At 27.2% G+C, this 26,519-nt stretch overlaps 1 protein-coding gene across 2 annotated transcripts; it reads left to right on the top strand.

The window, feature by feature from the left end:
* Nucleotides 1–755: 755 nt before the first annotated feature.
* On the top strand, nt 756–24,822 carry LOC145189157 (Golgi-specific brefeldin A-resistance guanine nucleotide exchange factor 1-like). 2 transcript variants are annotated; one of them, XM_090087263.1, is made up of 38 exons: nt 756–1,492; nt 4,220–4,286; nt 5,340–5,471; nt 5,628–5,746; nt 6,247–6,355; nt 6,861–6,921; nt 9,656–9,713; nt 10,142–10,274; nt 10,414–10,823; nt 10,932–11,025; nt 11,256–11,340; nt 11,462–11,597; nt 11,793–11,891; nt 12,584–12,676; nt 13,034–13,135; nt 13,252–13,393; nt 14,601–14,809; nt 15,135–15,337; nt 15,517–15,640; nt 15,728–15,850; nt 16,163–16,245; nt 17,104–17,167; nt 17,347–17,519; nt 17,599–17,698; nt 18,110–18,286; nt 19,945–20,012; nt 20,100–20,226; nt 20,301–20,372; nt 20,506–20,621; nt 20,921–20,995; nt 21,255–21,640; nt 21,739–22,389; nt 22,526–22,716; nt 22,821–22,922; nt 23,098–23,211; nt 23,413–23,547; nt 23,755–23,911; nt 24,155–24,822. In XM_090087263.1, the coding sequence occupies exons 1-38, from the start codon at nt 1,391–1,393 to the stop codon at nt 24,520–24,522; spliced, it is 5,760 nt and encodes a 1,919-aa protein (XP_089943389.1). In that variant the 5' UTR covers nt 756–1,390; the 3' UTR covers nt 24,523–24,822. The 2 variants fall into 2 exon arrangements, with proteins under 2 accessions (XP_089943389.1, XP_089943390.1); XM_090087264.1 differs by having other exon boundaries at nt 21,739–22,380.
* Nucleotides 24,823–26,519: the final 1,697 nt, after the last annotated feature.

Genomic DNA, 26,519 nt, shown 5'->3' on the forward strand with positions numbered 1-26,519 from the left:
TTATGTTAAAGCCACATAAGGGGCCTGTCCTTAAACACTATCCGTATTGTCAATTTAATTACTTGGTTATTAATAACTAATTTTGACCTTAAAAATGAGTAGACCTAGCGTATTTTGGTAAACAATAATTTTTATCAGTAGTACGAAAACATTTAGTTTTGATATTGTTTGCTCGTCCTATATATATATATATATAAATATATATAGGACGAGCAAACAATATCAAAACTAAATGCTCGTCCTATATATATATATATATATATATATATATATATATATATATATATATATATATATATATATATATATATATATATATATATATATATATATATATATATATATATATATATATATATATATATATATACATATATATATATATATATATATATATATATATATATATAGGCCCCATTTACCAAGTGCCGCCCTAGGCCCTAAAACATGTTGGGACGCCACTGTCTCTCAGCAAACTTATTAGATATTTTTTTTTAAAAGAAAAACAAAAAAGCTCTACTTCCCAGTTTTTTCCAAATTGCTTTTTTTTTCAAGAAGTAAGTATAAGAAATTTTAGCTTTACACGTGGGTTGGTAAGTTTGGCGGTTTGTTGTTGGACCCTGAAATTTGATTTAAGTTTAATGCTTCTTTACAGTTTGATTGATAAACAGTCCTCTGGAAGTTTTTCAACAGCAGAGGAGTGCAAAAATACTGTTTACTCAAAGAGTATAATTAAAAAAAAAAACGCGTTTCTTGTAGAGAAGTAATAGCAGATATTGTGGTGAACAATTTAATATAACAATTGAAGAAAGCTAGAGTACCAATCCAATGAAATGATTTAGTGAAAGCCAAGATTATTCATTTTTATTAAAGAAATCATATGTCCATCTCTATAAGAAAATTAGGCGTCTGGTGGGAGAAATAGCTAATACTAATAATTTTTACAGAAGTATCCAAACTAAACTTAGTTTTATTAAAAATCTTGAGCCTATTTAGTTCAAAAGAAACTAAAGTTGAGCGATGTTCGTGGTAGGGGCTAGCTTTTCCCTCCTGATTTATAATAAAACACTTTAGATATCTACAATCATTCAAGCCTATTAAAATGTATGAAATTTTTTTTTCAAAACGTTGTAATAAAAAAAAAAATCTTTCAAAACGTTGTAATCAAAAGTGTTTTTTCTGAGTATTGTTCGCCTAACAATTGTCTGAAGAGATGTGAATTCCCGACCTCGAGTACTATCTTTATTTTTTGGTTCGAATATAAAACGTCTCGTAAAAACATGGCTGCGGAAAAGATATTTTTTAACGGATATCAACTCTTAACTTAAAGAATGTAAAGGCCAATATATATTTGTTAATAGATGAGTAGTTATTCATAACAATCTGAGAAATGCTGCCGAAAAATGGCATTTATATAATACAAGGAGAGCTTAATCATGTTGTTGCTGCATTAAGGCGAAGTAATAGATGGAGCGGGGCTCATTTTCATCAGGTGAAATTAAAATTAATTTGCCTTTTTTGTGATATTTATTATTTAGTACAGTAGCATTTTAATTTGGTCTGATTCTCAAAATAGAGATTTAGCTTTATCATGTCATTTATTATATATATATATATATATATATATATATATATATATATATATATATATATATATATATATATATATATATATATATATATATAATATATATATATATATATATTATATATATATATATATATACATATATATATATAATATACATATATATATACATATATATATAATATACATATATATATATGTATATATATATATATATATATATATATATATATATATATATATATATATATATATATATATATATATATATATATATATATATATAATTGAAACAAAAATTTTAATGGGTAAATGTTTCTCAAAGGCTTCACACAAAGTTTTTGTCTTTTTTTTTTTTGTTTTTTTTATGTATTTAAAAACATTTATAATTACATTTTTCATTTTAAATCAAATGTCAAATAATTTAACGTTTAATGGACATGAAACTAAGAAAAAAAAATTTCTTAATTTGAAAAAGCGAATGTTTCTAATTTTACTATTAAGACATGAAACTAAGAAAAAAAAATTTCTTATTTTGAAAAAGCGAATGTTTCTAATTTTACTATAAAGAAAAAAAAAAAACAAAAACAAAAAAAAAACAAAAACAAAAAAAAAAAACACAAAATTGAAGAGTTTCTTAACAAAAATGGGCCTAGATGTATTTCTTAGATTCGCTTCTAGGGAATAACAAAAAAAGTCTTTTTAAAAAAGAAGTATATGTATATATATAAAATTTATGATAAATGAAATAGTTAGCTACAGCTATCTAAGCAAGTAATTCAAATATGTAACAAATTTCTTCTAAATCTTCTAATTACTCCAATAATCTGTTAAGTTTGTTCCAGTGCTGACATTCTCTAGTTTTTATGGTAATTTTTATCTTATGGATTTTTAAATGTATTCTTCCACTTTATTATGATATATTAAGTATAGATTATTCTATTCATATTATTCTTAATATCTTTATATTTTTTAAAAAAGTTATTGTCAGTTGCTTAACTTATACTATTTCTTCAGAAATGAATTTAACTATGCGTGTGTACAATAGAGCAGTGGGTAAACATGTATTATTTGTCTACATACTAAAGCCAAAAATTTTAAACAGCAAGTAGAATAAACTGCATAAAAGCGCAGAGTCACTTAAATCTAGCTTTTGTATCATTCAACACCTTTGAATTTTAGTGTTTTCAATCATTATTCATCATTTCCAATTTTTGTATGAATACATATAGAACCTGTTGACATAATTAATTTCCTAACTTATTTAAAAGAAAAACATAACGAATATTTTAAATTTTAAACTATAATCTTTTAATGCAAAATATTTCTTTGATCCAATGTTGTTCAAGAAGAGATGCATAAAAATATAAAGAGTCAATGGGAATCCTATCCACTTGAAAGTATTTATCTTAGAAAAAAAGACCAAACTGATTTGTAGCAAGCTAGTGAGTTTTACATGCAAATTATGCCAAAAAAAGAACAAGAAGAAGAAAAAAAGAAAAAGATTTATATTGATATAAAGTTTCTAAATTTACTATAACAGGATCTAAGAAAGACCCTAAGTTGTTTAATCTCTCTTTGATCTTCTTTGAGAATCTTTAATACTCTCAGCCATGTTTAAGCATCTCTAGAAATTTCTGTACAACAAAGTTTTTCTTCTCTACAACAAAAAGTTTTTCTGATGTAAAGATAATGCTCACAGAGATAATGTTATTAAATGTTTGATTGAATATGTGTAACGGTATTTAAATGTATAGTATTATAAGTGAAGTTTAGAGTATTATTGTGCTATATTTTAATCATTTAAGGTAAAACATTTTTAAAAACATTGTTTTACATCAAATTTATGTTATACCATTTACAATTTATAATTCATTTAAATTTTTTGTAACTTTTAAAGTTTAAAGTGTTGGTGAACCAACAACCTATCTTACAGGTCCAAATTTATTAGTTTAATGATTTTTTTTTCTATAGGAAGAAATAAAATGTCAAATTATAATTCTTTGAAGATAAATGCTATTTATGCATAAATAAAAATATTTCTGCTGCCATAGATGAGATGCAAAGTGTGAAAAGAATTTGAAGAAGTTAACAGGAAGCATAATGGTTTCTTTTAAAAATTCCAGACTGATGATATCAGTCTAGAACTGTCAGACTTGCAGAATCAGTCTAGAACTTTCAAGAGTAACCAAAAAACTAAATAGAATATATGTATTAATGTTATGTGCATTACATATTTACTATGTGTTGTTTTTTATTCTTATGTTTAGTTTTACAATAGAAGATAAAAATTTAATGTTTTTTAAATAAAATAATGATTTTTGGCAAAACTATGTATATAGTGGCTTTATATACATATAGCCACTTCTAAATTTACGTAAATATAGCCATGCATATTTATTGAAAATTGAGTTTTATCATTTCAGTTCAAAGCAGTTTAACTAAAAAATGAAATTGTAATACAAATCAGTTTCTAAAAACATTGCATCAATTTCAAGTTGTAAAATATGAAAAAACAACTCACCATAGTTTAGTTATCAACAGGATACAAGATATAAGATTTCTAGTTGATTGTTGAAAGTAGATTCATGTGTTTTAAATATTTGCTTTAGCTATGTTTTTTTTTTTTAGGAGGATGACCAAGATCCTTTGCTCAATAGTTTCACTCAACTTAAAGAAACCCTACAAGAAACTAAAGGTAAATATACTAGGGTATAACTACAGCTCCACCAATTTTCAGGTATGCTGTGTTAAAAATGGCTTCCGGATTTACATTTAAAGTCCTCAAATTTACTGTATCTAGATGACTATTGTAAGGAGCAAATAAAATGTTGAACCATTGCAAAGTTACATTGATTTTTAAATTAGTAACTTTGAAAAAATATTTAACAAGGAGTTTTTTTATTTATTTTATATTTGATAACATTTTTTTTGTGAGGGATTTTTTAAGCTGCTGATAATAAGATGAATAAATACATTAAACTAGAAAAGGTGCAAGCCTAACAACGTTGACAACTAAGTTTCACTAAGTTTTTAATGTCGTTAGTGGGATTTGAACTTAAAATGCCTGAAATAAATTTTAATGGCAATCACTGTTATGAGTTTGATAATGATTGACCTAATCACTCCAGATGTTACAGAATCTCCTACCATGCAACAGTTCAAGAAATGCATTACTTCATAGACAATTCTTTTAAGTTAGATATTCCAGATTTCCATCTCATTTCCTGAGTGTTTACAGGTTTGAGAATCAATTAACAAAATTTCAGGAGGATGCATCAAGCATATATGTCAAAAGGATATTATTCCTATTCATATGATATTTTTGAATAGATTAAGGAAATTACTAATTTAGACAACTTTTTGTTTATAAATTAGTGAATAGAAAATATTCCCACAATTGAATATATATATATATATATATATATATATATATATATATATATATATATATATATATATATATATATATATATATATATATATATATATATATATCCTATAAAAGAAAACACAACAGGTCCTTTCCCTATTTTCACTCATTTAGTTTTACCATCTTTGTAGCATATTGCAAAATGACCATGAACAAAATAGAGTGCTATGGGGGACCTCTTCCTTTTATTTATGCTTTTATAGAATTTCTTTTGGGTAAATTTTAATTATCATTCCTGGGATCGCCTTAAAATGTAAAACACTGACGCTGACATTTTTTTTACAGTATTTGACAATTGCTTTGTAACTTTTTATCTAGATATCAACAGTTTAGATGCAAATGTTTTTCTCGGACCATTTCTTGAAGTCATTCGTTCTGAAGACACTACTGGACCAATAACGGGTGTTGCCCTGTCATCAGTTAATAAATTTCTCTCATATGGGTTACTTGGTAATAATTCAATAGTTATTTTAATTTAATGTTTTTTTTTAAAAAAAATATTAAATTATTTTCAATTAAAACTTTTTTATATTTTGAATATAACAAAAAGATTTTTTTCATCTTCCTAAATATCTTCAACCTATTAATTATTATTAATACTTTTAGACCCTTTATCAGAAAGTGCAAGTTCAGGTATTGATAATTTGGCTGATGCTGTAACACATGCACGCTTTGTAGGAACTGATACAAGCAGTGATGAAGTTGTTCTTATGAAGATTCTTCAGGTTATTTATTTTAAAATTTGTTTATAGAAAAAAAAAAAATTATTAATGCAAGTTATTTTAAAATTATTTAAGTTAATAATTTTTCTGCTTTCTAATGTGGTTGTTATTAGAAAAGGAACTATAAGTTTTTTTGTTAAAAATTTATTTATTTATTTTTTTTTTGTATTTTAAGAAAAGTAAAAAAAAAAAACCAAAACAAAAAAACAAAAAAAATAAACAATTCTTTTAAACTCTTTTTTATCCTCCTTAAGCTATTTTAGAATAAAAAGTGATGATAAGTTGTATTATAATTTTATTTTTAGTTGTTTTTTTTCTGATTTAAAGGAGCATTTTTAAAACTTCCTAAACATTTGATGGATGTATTAAAATTTGTTCATAAATTAAACCAACATAAACCAACCATGTTGGTTTATGAACCAACAAAAGTTTATTAAGCTCATCATTATAACTATTTTTGTTTTAAAGAGATGAGAAAGTTGAAAATAAGTTTTTTTTTTCAGGTTCTTCGCTCATTGCTTCTCAGTCCTGTTGGTGTTCATATGACAAATGAGTCTGTTTGTGAGATTATGCAATCCTGTTTTAGAATCTGTTTCGAAATGAGACTGAGTGGTAAGTAAATTTTGAGAAGACATACCCTAGAGAAAGGGGCCCTAAGCAGAAAAAAATTTGCCCAGATGACATGAAAAAATAATATGCGTTAAATGAAATCTCTTTTCAATGAGAATGTATTAGGTTTGTAAATACATAAAAATTAATCAATAGTCAAGGGGCTAATTCATGGTTGAATTCAAAAGTAGTATCTGTGTGGGCAAAACAAACCAACTTTTTATTTTCTACAAGGTGTTTTTTTTTTTAAATCTCAATAATTTATTCTCTAGATATTACTTTCTTACTTTAGAGGTCAGTACAGTTTCAGAAAGGTTTGCCTGGGAACATTTTTTCCACTTAGGACCCGTTTATCTAAGGTGTGAAGAGAATTATGTATATTAACTTGAAAAGGCACCATGTTTAAAATCACTTTATTAAGTATAATATCTTCTGATAATCTGTTGTCTGCATTTAGGTTTTCAAAAATTAAAACAAATGCAAAAAGATTTTAAAATCTTTTCTTTAGAACTTCTTCGACGCAGTGCTGAACAAACTTTGACAGACATGGTACAGTTGCTCTTTCTAAGGTAAATTAGTTTTTTATTTTCTTTACAATATAGTGATTAAAAACGAAATAAAAAGATGATGAATAAAAATTACAGGTTAAAATTTTTCAGTATTTTTATGTTTTAGTAGGTCATAGTTTGATTTTCAATTTTCATCAAACTTTCATTACTTTTTTTTAAAATGGAATGCAGTTAGTTTTTGGAATAGAAAAAAAAAAAAATTTAAAATTATACCTCCCGTATGACATTTGGACTTTTTGAAATATAACTTGTTACAAATTATACATGAACATGAACTTTATATACTGTATGTAGGTGTAATATGTGGTGTATAAGTAGGTGTAATATGTGGTGTATATTTTTTTTCTTGTGCTCTTAAGGAAAATTTTTGAGCCATTCTAAATGGCTTAAAATATCAACTTATTTATTGGTATATTGCGTTTATACTTTTTGAACATTTTTACAATGATCGCATTATAACTTTTTTACAACCTTTTATTTCTATACCTTGATTTGATAAACTTTTGTCTAAAAAATAGTGAAAGTAATTATTTCGATATTCTTTTAGAAAAGGTTAGTCTCTTAAAAAGTTGATTTTTGCATATACAGTTGTGTATTTATTATGTAATATGTATGTAATATAAACAAAAAAAGAACTCGCAAGTGCTCTAAAAATTGTACAGCTTATTGCTGAGAAAAAAATCATTTTGATTGCATGTTCTAAGTATGAATGACTATAGCTTCAATGATTCTCTAGTGCAATACCATCATGTAGCAATTGTGGCTCTACTCAAAATGCCTTCAATCAATAACATTGGTCATTCCCTTTTATAACCTCAACAAACATTAATCAGGGTATCATATTTTCGCATCCTGGCACATTTGTAAAATGTCTTTAGCACCTTGTTAAGCTTTGTTTATATTTCTTGATCCAACACATCTGGAAGGCTTAATTTAATGTTCCATAGTTTTTTTAATTTCCTTTGATATTTCTATTGTTTGTAATTTTCTTCCTTTGATTTCTGCTTGAAGAAACTGGTACCATCAAGTATTTGTGTTATTCTGCATTTTAATTCTAATAATAATTCTTCAAAAGGTACAGTTCCTATTTTATATAACTGCTGATAACTCATTAGATTACTAGTTTAGATATCCTTGTTCTTTTGTGTTGTAATAGCTTATCTTATGTGACATATTGCTACTGAAAAAATATGTCAAATATGTTAAATTATTTTCTCAGTCTTTTTAAAAGTTCCCAAAAGTTCCAGAAATTCTCAAAAGGTTTTATTAAGTTCCTGGAAGTTCTAGAAAGCTCCAAAAAGTACTAGAAAGTTCTAAAACATTTTACAGAGTGCCACTGTTTATGAATTACAGTAAAAATGTAATTAGAATTTACATTAAGTAAATTCTAATTACAATTTTTTTCAGGGTGGCTTTTTAAAGTTTAGGGGAACTTTGGTCTTTTACAATATTTTTTATATAAAAATTCATCATTTATCATACAGGAGACCATTTATATGACATAAAAAGCTAGCATGTTATAATACTAAAGATAATATTCATTCAGTAAGCATTTAATTTTTAAGGCAGTAGTGGTTAAAACACTTTTCAATGATTTCCAGTTGTTTGTGTCTTAACAAGTTTGTTTAAAAAGTTCTTAGATAAAGCTCTATAAACTTAGACATTTTATTTGTTTTGTTTACTTTCAGAAATATTAACTGGAAAGCAATTTTTATTGATAATTATCAATGTCCAAGTGTTAGCATAATATTTTTTGTTTCCAGTTTTTCGTTACATTCTTTCTGAGAGGGTTTTTAACAGCACTAAAGTTAAACCAAGTTACTCACTGTAAATCTGTCATTGTGTCAGGAATACTATCATGCTTCAAAAGAAATCTAATTTTTCATAAAAAATTTCATAAAAAGGAAGACCATAATGCTTAATAACTATTCTGATTCCAAGACATCATTTGTTAACTGTGATTTTCATTTCTTAATATTTTGGCATGTGAATTTTAAACATTTTATTTTTCGGCTTAACATATTTCTGGAAAATATAGCTTTATGTAGAAAAAAAACAACATTCTAACAGATATAAGATCAAAATTAACATGTTAAAGCCAATCGGTGTTAAAATCCACCTGAAATTATTTGGAATCAAAATTATAGTGAAAGTGAGGATATATTGCATATCCAGACTTTAATATATGAAAATTTATATAAGAAAATTATATAATTTATATAATCTATACCAATTAATAAGTTCCATATACTTTTTGAATAGAAAACTTTTTCATTTCACTCAACATCTCTCCTTTTCATTGTTTGCATATGTATTTGGTAATTGTTGGAGAATGTATATTACTTTAAACTTGTTTTTTGAAGAATCAATAAAGGTGCAAACTACTACATGTGTTGTAAATCACTTCTTCTTTATAAACCCTTAAATATTGTTACAAAAATCTATTATAATTAAACAAATGACAGTAACAAAGTTATAATGATAATATGTATATATAGCAATGAAATAGAAATGATCAATATTTTTAAACTAAGTGATGCAACACTCCATTTTTTAGTTGTTCAATTTGTAAAACCTTAAAAATGATCAAAAAGTTTTAGAAATTATTATTTTTATTTTTTTTAGATTAATTTTAGAAATCTTAATTACTTAAAATTAAAACTAGTGGAAAAAAACTCACTGGTGTACTCATTCAATACTGCTGTTTGAATTCCATCAAATTTTTTTCTCTTAGGTTGCCTCAATTTAAGGAAGACTCCAAAAGTATTTTATCTTCACCGCATATCCGTAAGGTAATGTTATTAATATTTAAGTCTATAAAAACATAAAATTGCAAATTGATGGTAAAAACATAACATGCAAATTGTTGTGATTTTCTGCAAAATGATGGAAAATTTTGATGAACTTTTTTTTCATGAACTTGATGAATTGTTCAAACCTTTTAAAGTTTAAATATGAATTGAATTCATAGATTCTTATCTGAAATCTTTCTGTCTGTCATTTTTTCTAGTCTGTTTTTTTTTAGTTATTTTTCTAACTGTCAACTTCCCATTCTGACTATTTGCCATACTTTTGGTACAATTTTGTAGCAATTCATCAAGAAACCATCGGAATCTATGAAGAAGCTGATTGTTTGTTAAAATGTTATTTTCAGTAGTATTATTTAAATAGCTGTTTAAAGAATTACCATAGAAATAACTTATTTGATGCAACTCTTTAGATGTTTAAAAGAACTGTTCCTGCTGGTACAAGGAAAAATAAAGCAAAACAGAAGATGCGACAATCAAAATCTATGGCATCAGTAAATTTGAATAAGAATTGTTCAGAAGATGAAAGAATTTCTTTAAAGCAAGGTCTAATCTCAGATAACTTTGTTGAATCCTTTTGTTGTTAAAACTGCATGCATAAATAAATATGAATGATATTTTATTCAGAAACAATAACATTAAAAATCAGAAAAATGTTTTATAAAAAAATATTTTACTTTTTAAGATGCAAAAAATTCACATTCTGATACAGAAGTTGTAACTGATACTTGTAAAACTATGATTGAAATAGAACCTTCAGCTAGTGATGAAATGGACTTAGCTTACTTAAAAAAACAAGTACTTCATTCTCAAAGCTCTACAGAAACAGAAAAGTGTGTAAGTGCAGAAGATTCATTAAGTAATCCTGATTTGGCAGGTGTCATGAAAAGTATAGAGGATATTAATCAAGCATGTGAGCTCCAAGGAGTTTCTTTATTGCCTATGGAAGTAACTGATGGTCAAGTTAAAAGTAAATCAAGCGAATCTAACAACAAAAATCTTCAAAATTTTGAGGACCATGGTGTTATATCATTGCAATATCCAGAAGAATCTGAATCATTGCTTGCTGATGAAGAGGTTACCCCTTCTACACAGGTATTCTAAAGATTTTAACATACAAACTTAGTTTTTTTTAGGTTGAAAATTTTGCTTACTCCATTTATATGTATAAAATTTGAAATAAAAATATTCTAATTTCTTAAGATAAACTCTCCAACTGCTGAAGTAGAAATAGAAAATAAAAATCAAGATTATGTAAATACACAAGGTGTTCGATTTACTTCACATGATAAAGAAGGTTAGTTTTAAACAAATTAAATGTTTGAAGGTAATATAAACTTTATATATTTTTTTTAAATTGAATTTTTTTTCATAAACTTTTAAATTTAAAAGGTGATAGGAGCTTTTAAATTTTGTTTGATTGTTAAAAAAAGTTGGGGAAAAAAAAAAAAGATGAAAGTTGAATATCAAGGATGGAAAACAGAAAAAAAGGTTCCTAATTGTTCTTCTTATTAATTCTTTCTTTAGGTATGGGACCCTTAATGCCATATGGACTGCCATGTGTGCGTGAACTTTTACGATTTCTCACCTCACTTATAAATCCTAATGATAGGTATTAAATTGTTAAAGATATGTTTCAGTGCAAAGGTATTTATCTAACATGAACAAATAAATTCAGTTGAGTTTTTTTTCTTTTTTTAACAAATACTGTTTCTGAAGTCTCTTTTATTTAGACACAATACAAATACGATGATGCATATTGGTTTGTCATTAATTATAGTTGCTTTGGAGTCTGGAGCAAGTCACATTGGTCACTTTGCCTCTCTTTTGAATATAGTGAAAGATGAGTTGTGTAAAAATTTATTTACGGTAAAAATGGTTTTCTTTGTTTTCAAAAGTTTTTTGTTTGTTCATTGTCTTTTTTGTTTGTTCATCATCTTTTTGTTTGTTCATTGTTTTTTTTTATTTGTTCATTGTTTTTTTTTTTGTTTGTTTATTGTTTTTTTTTTGTAATTGTGAATCACTTTTTGTCTAGGAAATTTTTCACAACTTTTTTTTTTTTAGCTTCTTCAGTGCGATATTCATATACTGTTTTCATTATCTATGCGTGTTTGTTTTCTTCTGTTTGAAGCACTTCGAACAAATTTAAAGTTTCAAAATGAGGTTGGAAAATTTGTTTTACCTTTGCCAGGTTTTTTTCATCTGCTGTTGAAATACACTTAATAAGTACTTAAAATGGGTTTGAAAAAATTAAAAAAATAAAAATAAAATAAAAGCAAATGATAATAAGATGAAAAATCAACAATTTTATTAACATTATAATTACAGTGATGTGACCTAACAAAGTCCTATGATTTAAGAAACTCCTAATTTAAGAAATAACAAATTTCGTATATATAAAATAAACATTTAAAGAAAATGACCTGGTTATTTTAACTAACTAGATATCTAGTTAAAATAACTAAGTTATTTTACCCAAAAGTTTATTTTATACATACGAAATTTATCATTTCTTAAATTAGGACTTTCTTAAAGCATAGAACTTTGTCAGGTTATATCACGGTAATTGATTAATTTTTTAAATTTACCAATTACCATGATATGACCTAAATCATCATTTGTATCAAACTAATTATTTCTTCAAATAATTTTTTTTGATTAATTTTTTTTAATCATTAAGTTTGAATGTTAATTTAATATAAACTTTGTTTTCCATTTTAATAGCTTAAGAAAGTCACTAAAATTCTGGAAGATATTTTATTAATATTGTTATAAATATTTTTTTAGTATTCCTTGTGATGAATATTTATGTATTGTAAATATATCTCTCTTTATACCACTTTGTTGTTCTTCAGCGGTTCTTTTTAAAACTCATGGAAATTCTGTCAATTGAAAATTTAAGTGTACCCTATGAAAAAAGAGAAATGGCACTAGAGTATGTCAACCAAGTAAGTGATTATTTTACATTATCATTCTAGCCTTTATTTCTCTCTAATAAGAAATCTTGTTTAAAAAGTTACCAGTTTCAGTAAATTTTGCCATAACTACTTTTTACTGTATGTGTTGCCTATTTAAATTCTCAATTCGATACAATTTTTTTTTTGTATATGCCTGAGATATCATGCATTCATCATTAAGTCTAAAATCTTTAAACAAACTTAAAGTAATTTTTTTTCTTTTTCTTTTTTTTTTTGCTGAACACTTCTTGCATTTTTATAAATTTTCTTGATGCATTTAGTTTGTATGTTTGATTAACTTTAGTTTTCAGAAAGCAATGAAGAGTATCTTTCATTTTCTTTTTCCAGTTGTTTCACATTAGTGGATTAGTACAAGAGCTTTATGTGAATTTTGACTGTGGCTTACACTGCTCAAACATACTGGAAGATCTTTGCAAAATTCTTTCAAAGGTAAGTTCTATTTCAAATTATTTTGCTTTAAATTATTTATTTGTTAATGCTATTATCTTTATTGTTCTATGTTGTTTTTATTTTTGTTGAGAAAATTTTTTTAACTAACAATCTAGAATGCTTTTCGCTCTGGCAATCTATCTTCTGTGAATTTTTTATCGCTTGATGCTCTACTCACAATAATTAATGATATTGAATCACAGTGTAAACATGTCAAGAAAAGAAGCTGTGAGGAAAAAGGTTCTGTGGACTTTACAGGTATGAGATCATTTGAAATGCAGCACATTTTAATGTACTGAATGAGAAACAAAACAAATGCTGCAAAAGTTTCCTCTTGTTCAAAAGACATTCTGAGAGAGGTTGTCAAAAAAATTCTGAAAAATAATAAAGATATTTTGAAAATTAACAAAGATATTGTTGTATATATGGCAAAAATTTCACTTTATAAGTTTTCCGGAGATTTCTTTTGTTTGAAAACATTTCAAATGTTTCTAACATTTTGTTAATTGGAAATTTTTGATTTGAAAGGATTTTATCGTGAAAATGTATCCTCCTAATATTAATATTATTGGGGGGGGGGGGGGGGGAGGGAAATAAATTCTGAGTAATTTACAAAAGATGGCATAATTACCATTAAATCATACTAAATCATCTTGTTAAAGTGTCATCATTTCCTGTTAAAAATGAGTATGTGTCATGATCTCTAAATTGTAAACAACATACTCTTGTTAAGTTCTATCCTTTGTGTCAACAAAACACAAATTGTGGGAATCCCTGCTTTTTTATTTTAATTTGAAAAAAAAATGCAGTTGATAGACTCAATATAGAATCTGTATGCTTTTTGGAAGATAGAGAAATGTTGTAGCTAACAACTAAAAAAATTTTGAATAAAAATAATTTTAATTGATTGTACCAATTTCTCTGAATTTTAGGATTGTTTTCAACAGTTTTTTTCTCTTAAATTCTAAAGCTCTCAAAACTTGTTTGTACCCTCCCCCTCCCCAAGATCAAATAAATATAAATAGTTGTATTATTTTACTATTTATCAAGTCCAAGTTGCATGTTTAAGTAAGGCAAATACTTAAACATGCTACTTGAACTTAAAAACAAAAAAATAAATTGCAATGAGAAATAATTAAAAAGTTATTCTCAAAACATAATTAAATAATTTAATTATACATGCATATATATATATATATATATATATATGTATATATATACATACATACATACATACATACATACATACATACATACATACATACATACATACATACATACATACATACATACATACATACATACATAAATGCATACCTAATTTGTTATATATATATATATATATATATATATATATATATATATATATATATATATATATATATATATATATATATATAAATAAATAAATGCATACCTAATTTGTTTAACTTTTTTGTTAAGTTTTCATGTTATTTTCTTATAGTTGAATATGAATCAGAGGCTGATGATATTGAGCATGATATTGGATGCACTGCACTCTCAACTTCAGGCTATGCCACAGGCCAGCGATTTCTTGGTATTAATACTTGTGCAGCCCTCAAGGAAAATTTAAGTAAAGATGAGAGTCTATCAAATGACAATACTCCTATACTCTCTCGAAAAGAAATTTCATCTAGAAAAATTAAGAAAAAAGTAACCCCTTAACTCAATAGTTTTAATTCAATAGGTTTATAGTCTTTTTGGTTTCTTTTAATTGTTTATAAGATTTAGTTTTTGGTTTCATATGAATTAAACTGTGAGCTGAGAAAGATTTTCAATGGATTTAAAATGGAACTAAAAAAACTTATGTTCTATAATTAAAGTTAACAAATGGAAAACTTAGCAATAAACTGAGATGATGTGGTCTTTTGAGATTTGATATTTGCTGATTCGTCTACTGTTTTTATTTTACAATAAAATTTAAATTTCTAGAACAAGATGTTTACAGCTTTTTTATTCTTTTTTTGTCCCATTTTAGTTGTTGTCACATGGCATTGATGAATTCAACAAAAAACCAAAGAGTGGCATAGATTACTTGCAGGAGCATGGTTTGCTTTCAGAGATGTTTCAACCTCAAGATCTTATTGTTTATTTAAAAGAAAATCCGCGTGTAGACAAAAAAACTCTTGGAGATTTTATTGGCACTCGTAAAAATGCAGAGTATCTTAAAGCATTTGTCGGGTAATTTGCACTAAAGACTCTGTTCAATTGTTTTTTTGTTTTTTTTTTATGATAGCAATCCATTAAAAACAACAACAGCAATTATATTAAATAAAAATATTTTTAAAAAATTGTGGTTGGTATTATACAAAATGTCTTATTATTTTATTACTTACAAATTTTTTAAAAAAATGATTTAGGTCTTTTGCAATGAAAAACCTTCGAATTGATGAGGCTCTTCGAAATTTTTTGGAATCTTTTCGTCTTCCTGGTGAAAGTCCTGTCATATCTTTAATACTAGAAGAGTTTTCTTCAGTTTACTTTGTATGTTTTTCAGTTAAAAGTTTTCAGGATTTTTTAAGATTTTATTTGATTTCTACTGTTTCCATTATATTTTATTATTAAAAATAGAGCAACAACCCAGTTCCATATAAAAATACAGATGCAGCGTTCACTCTGGCTTATGCTGTCATCATGTTAAATGTTGATCAACACAATAAAAATGTGAAGCAGCAAAAATCTATGACAATTGATGTAAACATTTTTTTTTCTTAATATTGAGTTATTACAATTTTAAGTAGAAGTTTAATCAGTTTAAAAAAAATTATTTAATACTATTTTTGTATTTTTTGTTAGTTATTAAATAGTATTTTATCTGTTTGTTAAAATTGTTTCAAGTTTTTTTCACAAGTCTTTTAGAAAATTAATCAGTTAAATATAATTTTTACAAATAAATTTATGAAATCATATCTTAACTTAGAAATAAAAATATTTTTATTGATACATTAGAGTTCTTAACTGCTGATATAAAAGAGGTGGTAAGTATTATAAAATATTTTTCCCAAGGATTTTAAGAGAAATCTTCGCAAAACCAATGGTGGTGAAGATTTTCCTGCAGAGCTGTTAGAAGAGATCTTTGAGAATATAAAGTAAGAGAGATTTTTTTAAGTGAAAAAAAATTTTTTGTACTCAAGACTCCACATGTTATTTACACATTTGATTTGATTTTTATGTTTTTGAGTAAATTGAGACAAAAGTTTGCATGTCTCTCCCATTACATGTGCCATGTTGTGTATTGTGATGCTTAAATAACCACTGTCACCAGTTTTCAGGAGCTGAAATTCTAGGTAATTCATTATCACCTGAATTTGTAATTTTCAGTGCAGTGTACTTTACCAATCATCTGTATCCACTGTCTTAGCCACCCGGTTGCACTTTAGAAGTCAACAAAAGCCTAAAAATATAATTCAAAGTTTAAAAATATATTTTAATATTTGATCATAAATCATTTGAAATTGTTGAGCATAATGTAAGCTAAGTATTCTGGCAGTGTACTTCATGTACATGATGTTCATATAGCAACTAGGGGTTTTATCAATTTTGAATGACAGGTTGCAAGCTGCCAAATATTTCTATTAAATATCATGTAAATTTTACACAAAATAGCATCAATTTACAGGGTTGCAAACTCAGACTTATCAGGGTTCATTTTTGTCTTTTTCTTCAAAATCTGCATTTTCTCATTCTTTGGTCCAAGTCAAGACATACTAATAAGTAGCATGCTCATATTTGAGGTCCTACTGAATGCTTGGCGCAATTCCTTTCTATATCCCCAGCATATTGTCCTTACCTTCATCATTTCAAAAATTTCTTTTAACCCCATCATGGAACTTTTTAAACATTTTCCAAGATTAATAAAATTTAGAATTAATAATTCAATAAAATATAATCAAGCAAAATGAAATGTTTTCTATTTTAAATTTATTTCATGATGAAATATATTTCAGAACAAATGAGATTGTTATGCCCTCTGAAAGAATTGGTAAAGTAAAGGAAGCATACGAGTGGAAGGTAAGTTCAATACAATAACTTTTTTAAATAAGTTTGGAAAATTTGGAAAATATAATAAGCTCTTGAAAAGGTCTATACTTGCTATCCTTGTTATTTTTTTCACATATTATTTCAATTTGTGCTTTAAATGTTGAATCCAAATAGAATTTGTGTATTTTATGTAAATGTTTTTCCTCTAGATGTTGATGCAGAAGTGTGAAGGAAATGATTCAAGCTATCTTCAAGTGAACTCAGCTCTCTATAATGAAGAATTATTCTTAGTTGTTTGGGGTCCTACAGTGGCTGCACTGTCATACATTTATGATAATGGAAGTGACAAAGCACATATTCAGAAAGCCCTTGCAGGCTTTAAGTAAGATCATAGGTTTTTTATGTGCAAATATATTATAATAAAAAGGATTGAGTGTTAAGATGTTGGTAGATATATTTAGAAAATGCGCTGTGATCTCTGCTCATTATGAACTATCAGATGTGTTTGACAATCTTCTTATATCGCTCTGCAAGTTCACAAGTCTACTTGTGACAGGTGAAGTAAGCAAACTTTCAAATGCTTATAAATTAAGTTTACATATATAATCATTTTTTATGAGGTTTTTTTTTTCTACTTTCTACAAAATAATTCTCTGTTACCGCAATATTCTATCATACTATTAACAACTCTACAACATCATACAAAATTAAAAGCACTTAAACTGAGCATTGTTTTTTTCATACGAAAATCTCTTTAGATCTTTATTTGCAGTTGAAACTAAAACTATTCCTGTACAAGTTCCACACTTGTTGCAAAATGTTCCATTTACCTCTATTACACCTCCCCATAGAAAGCATCAAGAAAAAATTTTTTTGTTTGTTTATTTGCATGTTGTAAACAAATTTAAATTTAGGTATTTTTTTATAGTAACTTTCACTATCAGTGTATATTGATTTACATTTTACCTCTAGCTAAATGAAAACCTTTCTGTGTTGTTTGGAAATAATATTAAATCACAACTGAGTATGAGAACTGTGTTTGCACTCACTCACAAGCAAGGTGACATGCTGAGAGAAGGTTGGCAGAATTTGCTTGTTTGCCTTATGCAGTTGTTCAAAGGAAAGTTACTACCCCCATCACTCACCGAGGTATAGTTATTTCAAATTCTTGGTACTTTTTGTTCATGCTGCTAAAATTTTATGTGACGGTCTTACGAGTAAATGTTTATTGGATGGTCTTAAAAATAGGGTAAGAAACCAAAAAGTGTGATATCTTTAAAAAAAAAAGTCTTTAAGCAATTATTACTCCACCTTTTTTACCATAGACTTAACATATACTTGACTATATATGCTATAAGACTATATTGAACTATATACAGTGTGCAAAATAAAATTGCATCAAATTTATAAAAACTTTCATATTTGAGTTTTAAAAATAGTTCTTGTAAAAACTTCTTTTTTTAAAAAGTTTTAAAGAAAAAAATAAGTATTTTAATTTTTTTTTTTTTTTTTTTTCATTTTAAAATTTTTGTTATCACATTTTTTTTCTTTTCAAATTAAATTTTCATTTTAAGTTGACTGAAATTTCAAGTGTAAAACAAGAAATTTTTGCACTTGAAATTTCATTCAAGTTCCAGCAACAATTTTATATTTAGAAAATTATTAATAAATCACATTTTAGTATTTGGGGGACTCCCTTTTTGCTTTGATAATAGCTTCTAAATGTCTTGTAATTGATTCTACTAACTTTTCTGCTTCCTCTGGTGTTGTTTCTACCTATGCTGTTGTCATAGCTTCTTTGAGCACTTCTTTCTTTTTGAGTGACCAATCTCCAATCATTCTGTCCAAAAAAGTCCACATATTTTATGGGGTTAGGTCAGGACTGTATGGGCCATACACTTCCATATTATTATCACTGAACCAATTTGTAGTTTAACATCTAATAGTTTTTCTTATGTTGGTTTTCTTATGTCATCCATAGACATCAGCTTCCTGTTACATATTGTTTAGGGAGTGACCTTGATGCTATACACAACTTTTACTTTTTTTTCGGTTCTTGCAGACTGGAAGCTTTTTTTAATTTATGATATAACAGTCAATGGAAGTGGTTATCTTTCTTATTTTACCTCATCCTCTAAAATTTTCTTAATCTTCCCATTATTCTAATTACTGTGCAGTTGGAAGTTCTAGTCTCTTTCTCAACCTTGCCTAGCTTTACTAGGTAAATAACTTAATTGCATTGGGCTACAATCCAGTGTTTGTAACCCTTCGCCATCTTTCTATAAAATGAGAATAAACTATTAAATTTGATTAAATTTTGTATATTTTTCTCTATTTTCAAATAATTTGGTGAAAGTTCATAAAAGTTTGATTTATTTTTGTATATTTTTCTCTATTTTCAAATAATTTGGTGAAAGTTCATAAAAATTTGAAAAAGTTAGACTTACATTTTTTTACTCTGCTGCCATTATTAATTTGAGACAATTTTGGACAGCTATTAACTTAAAGCTGTTCTAAAACAGTTGAAACTGATTGTTCTATCTATTTTTTTTTGGTAAAGATTACAGGATTTTTACTTCACCCAATTTTATCCTGCTATCTTTTTTTTTATATTATAACCTATTGCAAAATTGATCCAAAAGTAAAAAATTTGATAAAATTTGTTTGCTGCAATTTTTATTTTGCACACTTTATTTTGTGTTAGTATAGTATTATGGAAATGTTAACTTTGGAACTGAATTCATCTATTATAGTATAAATACAAATGTTGAAAGTATTTTGCTCAAAATGTAATAAAAATTGTCTAGGTTGAAGATTTTGTGGAGCAGAGTGGGAAGATCAGCCTGATTAAAGAGGAGACACAAATTGTTTCAAAGTTAGTTAACTATTTTACAGACATTTGATTTTTTATTTGATTTTAATTTTAATGAACTATTTAATAATTTGTTTAAATTTGTATTAGACAAGACAATACTGGTGTCTTTGCAGCTTTTTATTCATACATGGTTGCAAATCCTGACACTCCAGCAAAATCTGTTTTATCTGTTGAAGATAGACAATCACAAGAAGCTGCACAGAATTGTATAAAGGTAACTAAAAAATTTTTTTAATTTTTTACCTCTAATGATATCTTTTTTGATTTAGCAATTATTTTTATTTTTAGGAATGCCATCCTGAGAATATAATAACAGAAAGTAAATTCCTAAGAACAGAATCTTTGCAAGAGCTTGTTAAGGTTTGTTTCTTTAAAATTGTAAATTAGTACAGTTTTCTAGTATCATTACTCACATATAAGTGTGTTTGTCTGTAAATACATTTACCTATAAATACATGTTTTTGTATTTAAAAATTAATTCTCATTATTACAGAGTTTGATAATTGCTTCAAAGCCTCTTCATTTATACGAATCTACTGATGTCCCTTATGATGAGGATGCTGCAGTGTTCTTTCTTGAGTTTTTAATTAAGGTTGCTCTGCAGAATCGGTAAGCCTATAAAATCTGCTTTTTGTCATATTAAAATTTTATATATAATAAATGTTAAGAATGAAAACAAAATCATATTTTTATGTTTATTTTGTTATGAAAACTGCAAAGTTCATAGGAGGATTATTTGTTACCTCAAAGCACTTTATCTTTGTACACTAATGCTGCTTCAAGTTTATTTTACTTTTTATTGATAATTAAGTCAGCTTATTTATGTTTCTTTGCAATCCTTGTCCAGTTTTAGTTATATTATCTAACTACAGTATCTTGTTTTTCTATTACTTTTGTTTGTTAATTAGTGATCGCATATCATTATTATGGCAAGCTCTTCGTGAACATCTCTCCAATATAATCATCAGTGCTCCAAAAGTGAGGTATGAGTCTTGCATGCTCTTTATTTGTGATAAGTTATTTTTTTTGTGTTTTTTCCTCTCTCTATTCTTTGTTTTTAACTGTTAAATTTTTTTCTTTTTTTCTTCTTTTTTGAAAAAAAAAAAAAAAATCTTTTTATACTTTTTTGTTGATTTATAAACTGTTAAGTTTCTATTTAAAAAAAAAGAAAATAGTTTAAATGAAGTATTGAAAAATAGTATGTCAAATAATTCAAATTTAAGACAATACATTTTTTGTTAGTTTCTTAGTTGAAAGAGCTGTTGTTGGTTTACTTCGTCTAGCCATCAGACTTTTAGGGAGAGATGATATTTCTTCTCAAATATTAATTACTTTGCGTATACTTCTCATGATGCACCCAAAGGTGTTGCTCAGCTGCTCAAAACAAATATCTTACGGCCTTCATGAGTTGCTGAGAACAAATGCATCTTATTTACGGTATTCTCGAGATTGGATTACAATATTGACAATATTGCAGGTTGTAGGAGCGGGAGCAACTCCCCCCATTGTAAAACCAGGTGCCAGCTTAACCTTAATATCAGGAGATATTTGTTCTGTTTTACAAGAGGAGAAGGTTGATACTGAAACTGGAGAGTTTTATAGTGACACCATTGAACAAATGGATAGAGGTAAAACAATAGTGACTGAAGTTTCATTTCTTACATGTTAATTTTTTTTCTTAGATAATAATTTTTTTTTGAACTTTACTGATTTTTAATTTTTGCAGGCGGAATTTCTGTGGCGGAAAGAAAAGAAAGTTTTTACAATACAAGAAACCAAAACGAGCAATGGCTTCTTATCAATAAAAATGACGATGATGGACTGCCTGTCAATCAGTATGAACTAAAGTTCAAAGAAAAACTAAACAAACATAATTGTAAAGTATTCATCAAAGCCTCTTCTTCTATAAGTTTTATAGTTAGAGATATGGCTCATGTAAATGACTATAACATATTTCAGTGTATCTATGCAGTTTTATTGTTTGGTGAAGCGAGTTCAAATGGCGGTTTAAAGTATAGGTTGGAAGACTCAGTAATCAATGAAATTGAAAAAGAACTGAGGCATACACCTAATAAGGCTAAACAAAAAGGCAAACGAGGATCCTCTCCAAAAAGGGACAACAAAAAACCATTACAAACATTTGATTCCCCTAAAAAAGAGGATGAGGCTGAATTCAATGAAAATACTGGCAATATTTATGATGCAATTTCATTACAACTTCTAGATCTTATGTATGCTTTGCACACAAAAGCTTCAGGTATACTTGGAAACATGCAATGGGAGGATTATCAAGACAAGCAACAAGCAGAATTAAAAGCTCGTTGGAGCAGCAAAGAGAGTATTGATCAGCTCCCAAGTACATTTAAAGGTGAAATTAGTCAGTTTTATTGCTTGTCCTTATGCATTAATATTATCTTTATTATCATATTTATTATTTATTTTTAAAAATCATCAAAAACTGTTTAGTATTTACAGTTTTTTTAATATTTTACTCTACTTTCTTGTCTGAGTAGCTGACAGCGATAATGGTATGTCATTGCTTTGGGTAAAATGCTGGTGTCCACTTCTTCAAGGAATTGCGCGCTTATGCTGTGACTTTCGACGGGGTATTAGAATGTCTGCTTTGACTGTATTACAAAGAGCAATGTTAGCAGATGATCTTCAATTAATGGCGGCTACCGAATGGGAGAATTGTTTTAATCAGGTTTTCTATGCTCAATCATTTCCTATTGTAATAGAACTTTTTTTTCAACTGAAGCAGTGTTGCCAACTTACTATGTGAATGTGTCTAAACTTTGATATGTTTAGGTATTGTTCCCTATGTTGGCAAGTTTACTAGAGCTGTCTACAGATACTGATCCCAATGGCTTGGAAGAGACCAGAATGAGAGCAGCGACTCTGCTATGCAAAGTAACTTATAATATATTCTATTTTATTGAAGAGAAGTGACATAGGGAATGAGTAACTTGATTTCTTCATTTAAGAAGTGTGTAATGAGTTCTTAAAGAAGAACAGCTGCGTTGCGCGGTTTTTTAGACTTCGGTAAAAAAGATACTCCAGCTTAAGTAAGAGAATTTTTTTTCAGGCTTTTCTCCTGCATTTAAATACTTTAATATCGCTGGCAACATTCACTGCATTATGGATGACTATGTTGGATTTTATGGATAAATATATGCATGCCGATAATAGTGATTTACTAGTAGGTTGACCTTGTTCAAATTATTACTTTTCTTTTTCTCTGTTCTGACATGCTTTCTATGCTATGAATCGTTTCAAGCTTCAGCTGGAAGAAGTACAAAAAAAAAAAAAAGATAAGGCGTTTATAAAATTTTTTCGTTTTTTTTTTTTTTTTGTAAAATTTTATCTTGTTCAAAAATCAAAGATAAATTTGTTGTTTCAGTTTGAAGCCATTCCAGAGTCTCTTAAAAACATGTTGTTGGTGATGTCAACAGCAGGCATATTTGAATACCATCAAGATTTTTCAGAAACTGCGAAGCCAGATCAAAAACCAAGACAATATTCAGCTTTGTGGCAGGTGACTATTTTTTTGGAAAGTTGATAGCTGAAAGAACTTAGTTATAAAAATTGTTAATATTCTCTACTCCGGTTATATTTCGTTTTCTGCTCAAGCTTATATTTCGTTTTCTATTTAACTTTTCATCAATTTATATAGAAATATTGATAATAAAAAATTTGAATTCTTTCAAATAATTGGTTAATGGGTTTTTTTTTCTGTATTTAGGTGACCTGGGATCGAATAGACTGTTTTCTGCCAAACTTAAAAAGTGATCTTTTGGCAACTCGGTCACCAGTTTCATTGCGCGCTTCATCTCCTCCAGAGCCAGATGTTCCAGGAATAATGACTATTCATAATATAGATGATAGCGATACTAACCAAGGTTATATATATATATATATATATATATATATATATATATATATATATATATATATATATATATATATATATATATATATATATATATATATTATTTTCAAAGAATCCTTTTTTTTTTCTTTTTCTCAAGAATTTTTTTGTGTCATTTTTTTTTTGAATTTTTTAATGTCAAAACATCAATAACGTTTAGCGAGTTTTTTTTTAGTATGATGCCTAATTTTCTTTTTATTATTATTATTATTAGCTCCAACAAGAAGGCAATCTCCTGATCAGAATATTGACCAACCCTCTCCTTCATTAAAAATTGTGTCTGTTCCTTCAGCGAAATCGTTTTCTACTCCAGCCTCATCTCCAGTCTCTCAGCGTGCATCAAGTCCATTATTAACAGACGAACCTGCCGGACTAAATGTTCAGCTCTTTACTCCTTTACCATTAATAAGTCCACCAGGAAGTGTGCATGCTATATCAGAGACTTCTAGTGTGCACCCAGTAGCTGTCCTTTTGCCACCTATGCCCATTTTAGATTTGTCACCTGATAGGAAAGAAGAGACTGCAAAGAAGACGAGTTTTAATGATGGAAATTCAGATACAAGAGCTGTATTTGATATATAACAGATGGTTTGCTCAGTATTCTCCATAGAAATGAATAATAATCAATAGGATTTTTCTTTCTTGAAAGATAAGCTTCAGCTTTCCAAACTATTTAGACCATACTAAGCTTAAAAATTAGATTTTTTTTGTTAACTTAATTATTGAATATAATCTGGAAAATAATTTTTATATAAAGTTGAGTGCTTCACTGAAAATGAAGATATTGTAAGTGGTGTGCTCAAACGATCTAGATTACGTTTTGTGAACGTGTTTAAGTGGATTGATATACCCTAATATAACAGAATACTAGACGGCCTAAAATAATTCTCTCTTCACAATAACACATTTTAGTTGTTTCAGGAAAGTTCTTAGAAAAAAAGTTTTTTTTTAAACTAATTTATGATTTAAAACTTTTTTAATTAAAAGCTCTAAAATTGAGGTGAAATCAAAATATCAATAACCACTAAAAAAAAAAAAAACTATTCTCGTTTTTAGAAAATGAACAACTTTTTTCTAATAGAAAACAAATTGAGGTTTGGAAATTTTTGTGGACTTTTTAAAAATCATCTCTTATTGTCATTAAGAAATCGTCTCAAAGAGTTATTTTTTTAAATATAACAAAATTAATATTTGATGACTATTTTATTAATCCAGTTAAGTTATGGTGCGCGTTTCAAAATTTGGGTTTTCTTTGCATATAAATTTACTTCCTTAATTTTTAAGAGAAATCATTTTCAAGCCTGTACTTGTTTGAAACCTGGTTCTTTTTTTTTTTTTTTTGAATAATCTCTGGAAATCAGCGGACCAATCAGCTGATAGTAACCGAAAAATAGTTTTCATATTTATTCGATTAGAACACACTATTATACTATACATTTTTTTGTCAATATTTACATTACGATAATAACACCAATTACTGCGTACATCTTTTATAGTTGTGTATATTATAGATGTGATTATCAGTTTCATACCTCAGGTTCAACAATATTGAAATCTAACAACCTGCTAATTGATTTAACGATCTATTAATCTAATCTGATGTATTTTTCTGGTTTGAATTTTAAAAAAGTCTACAATTACAACTCTTACAATTATAATTTAAGAAGTTGTTTTCAAGATCACTCAAAATGTCGAAAGGAAACCATTTTGGGATAATACCGAATAAGTAAAATACCGAATGAAGTACTTTAAAGACGTCGAGATTGTTTAATCTCTGTCAAAACTTATTGATGTCTTTTTTTTAAGATGGTTTCGATTCACTATTGTTTTGTTGGTTCGAGTACTTTTGAAAAATGCGAGGTCTTTTGTATAACTCATCAACGCGAATAATCATGTATATAATAAATGTTAAGTATAAAAAAGTGATCAAAACTGAAACTTCAAAGTTTCTTCGACATCGGTTTTTCTAGCAACATGATGTTTATTCATCAAATTAGCTGAAATATTGCCTCGTGTCACTTGCCATTTTTTGTCTTATTTTTATGACTAGGCCATAACACTTTTGGTCACGAGTAAAAAAAGTGTTGAATTTCTCATATCCAAAAAAAAAATAGTATAAAGCTTTCAAAATCTTTTCAACAAATTTTAAGTTATAAACCAACTTATTTAACCATACTCATCGCTTATCCTAATCGTAAACCATAAGCCTCACATAAGCGAGTTTCACCAACGTATCGAATTGAAATCTCAATATGTCCACCAACGATTTGAACGAAAATTGTCCATTCCACCTACTCTAAACCCAATAGACCTACTTGATAATTTGCCAGGTTCTGGTAGAGAAAAGCCTGCTTATCTGCCTAAAAGATGCGATGCTATGATTCACTCTCTTGCTACAACAGTCAAAATACTACTTAAAGAAGTTGCGCTTTCATGGTGAAGTTATCAACAACTGCCTCGTTCGCTTCAACTTCTTCAACAACCGCATCACTCACCCATGGAATGCATTACCAAACGAAGTTATCAGTGCTATCAGTGTCGACTGCTTTAAAGCGAAATTAGATCAGCTACCACCTTAA

The sequence above is a fragment of the Hydra viridissima genome, unplaced genomic scaffold (assembly GCF_058129835.1).
Source record: "Hydra viridissima isolate aposymbiotic clone 2 unplaced genomic scaffold, HvirCarnegie_v1 scaffold_5, whole genome shotgun sequence".
Classification (NCBI taxonomy): domain Eukaryota; kingdom Metazoa; phylum Cnidaria; class Hydrozoa; order Anthoathecata; family Hydridae; genus Hydra; species Hydra viridissima.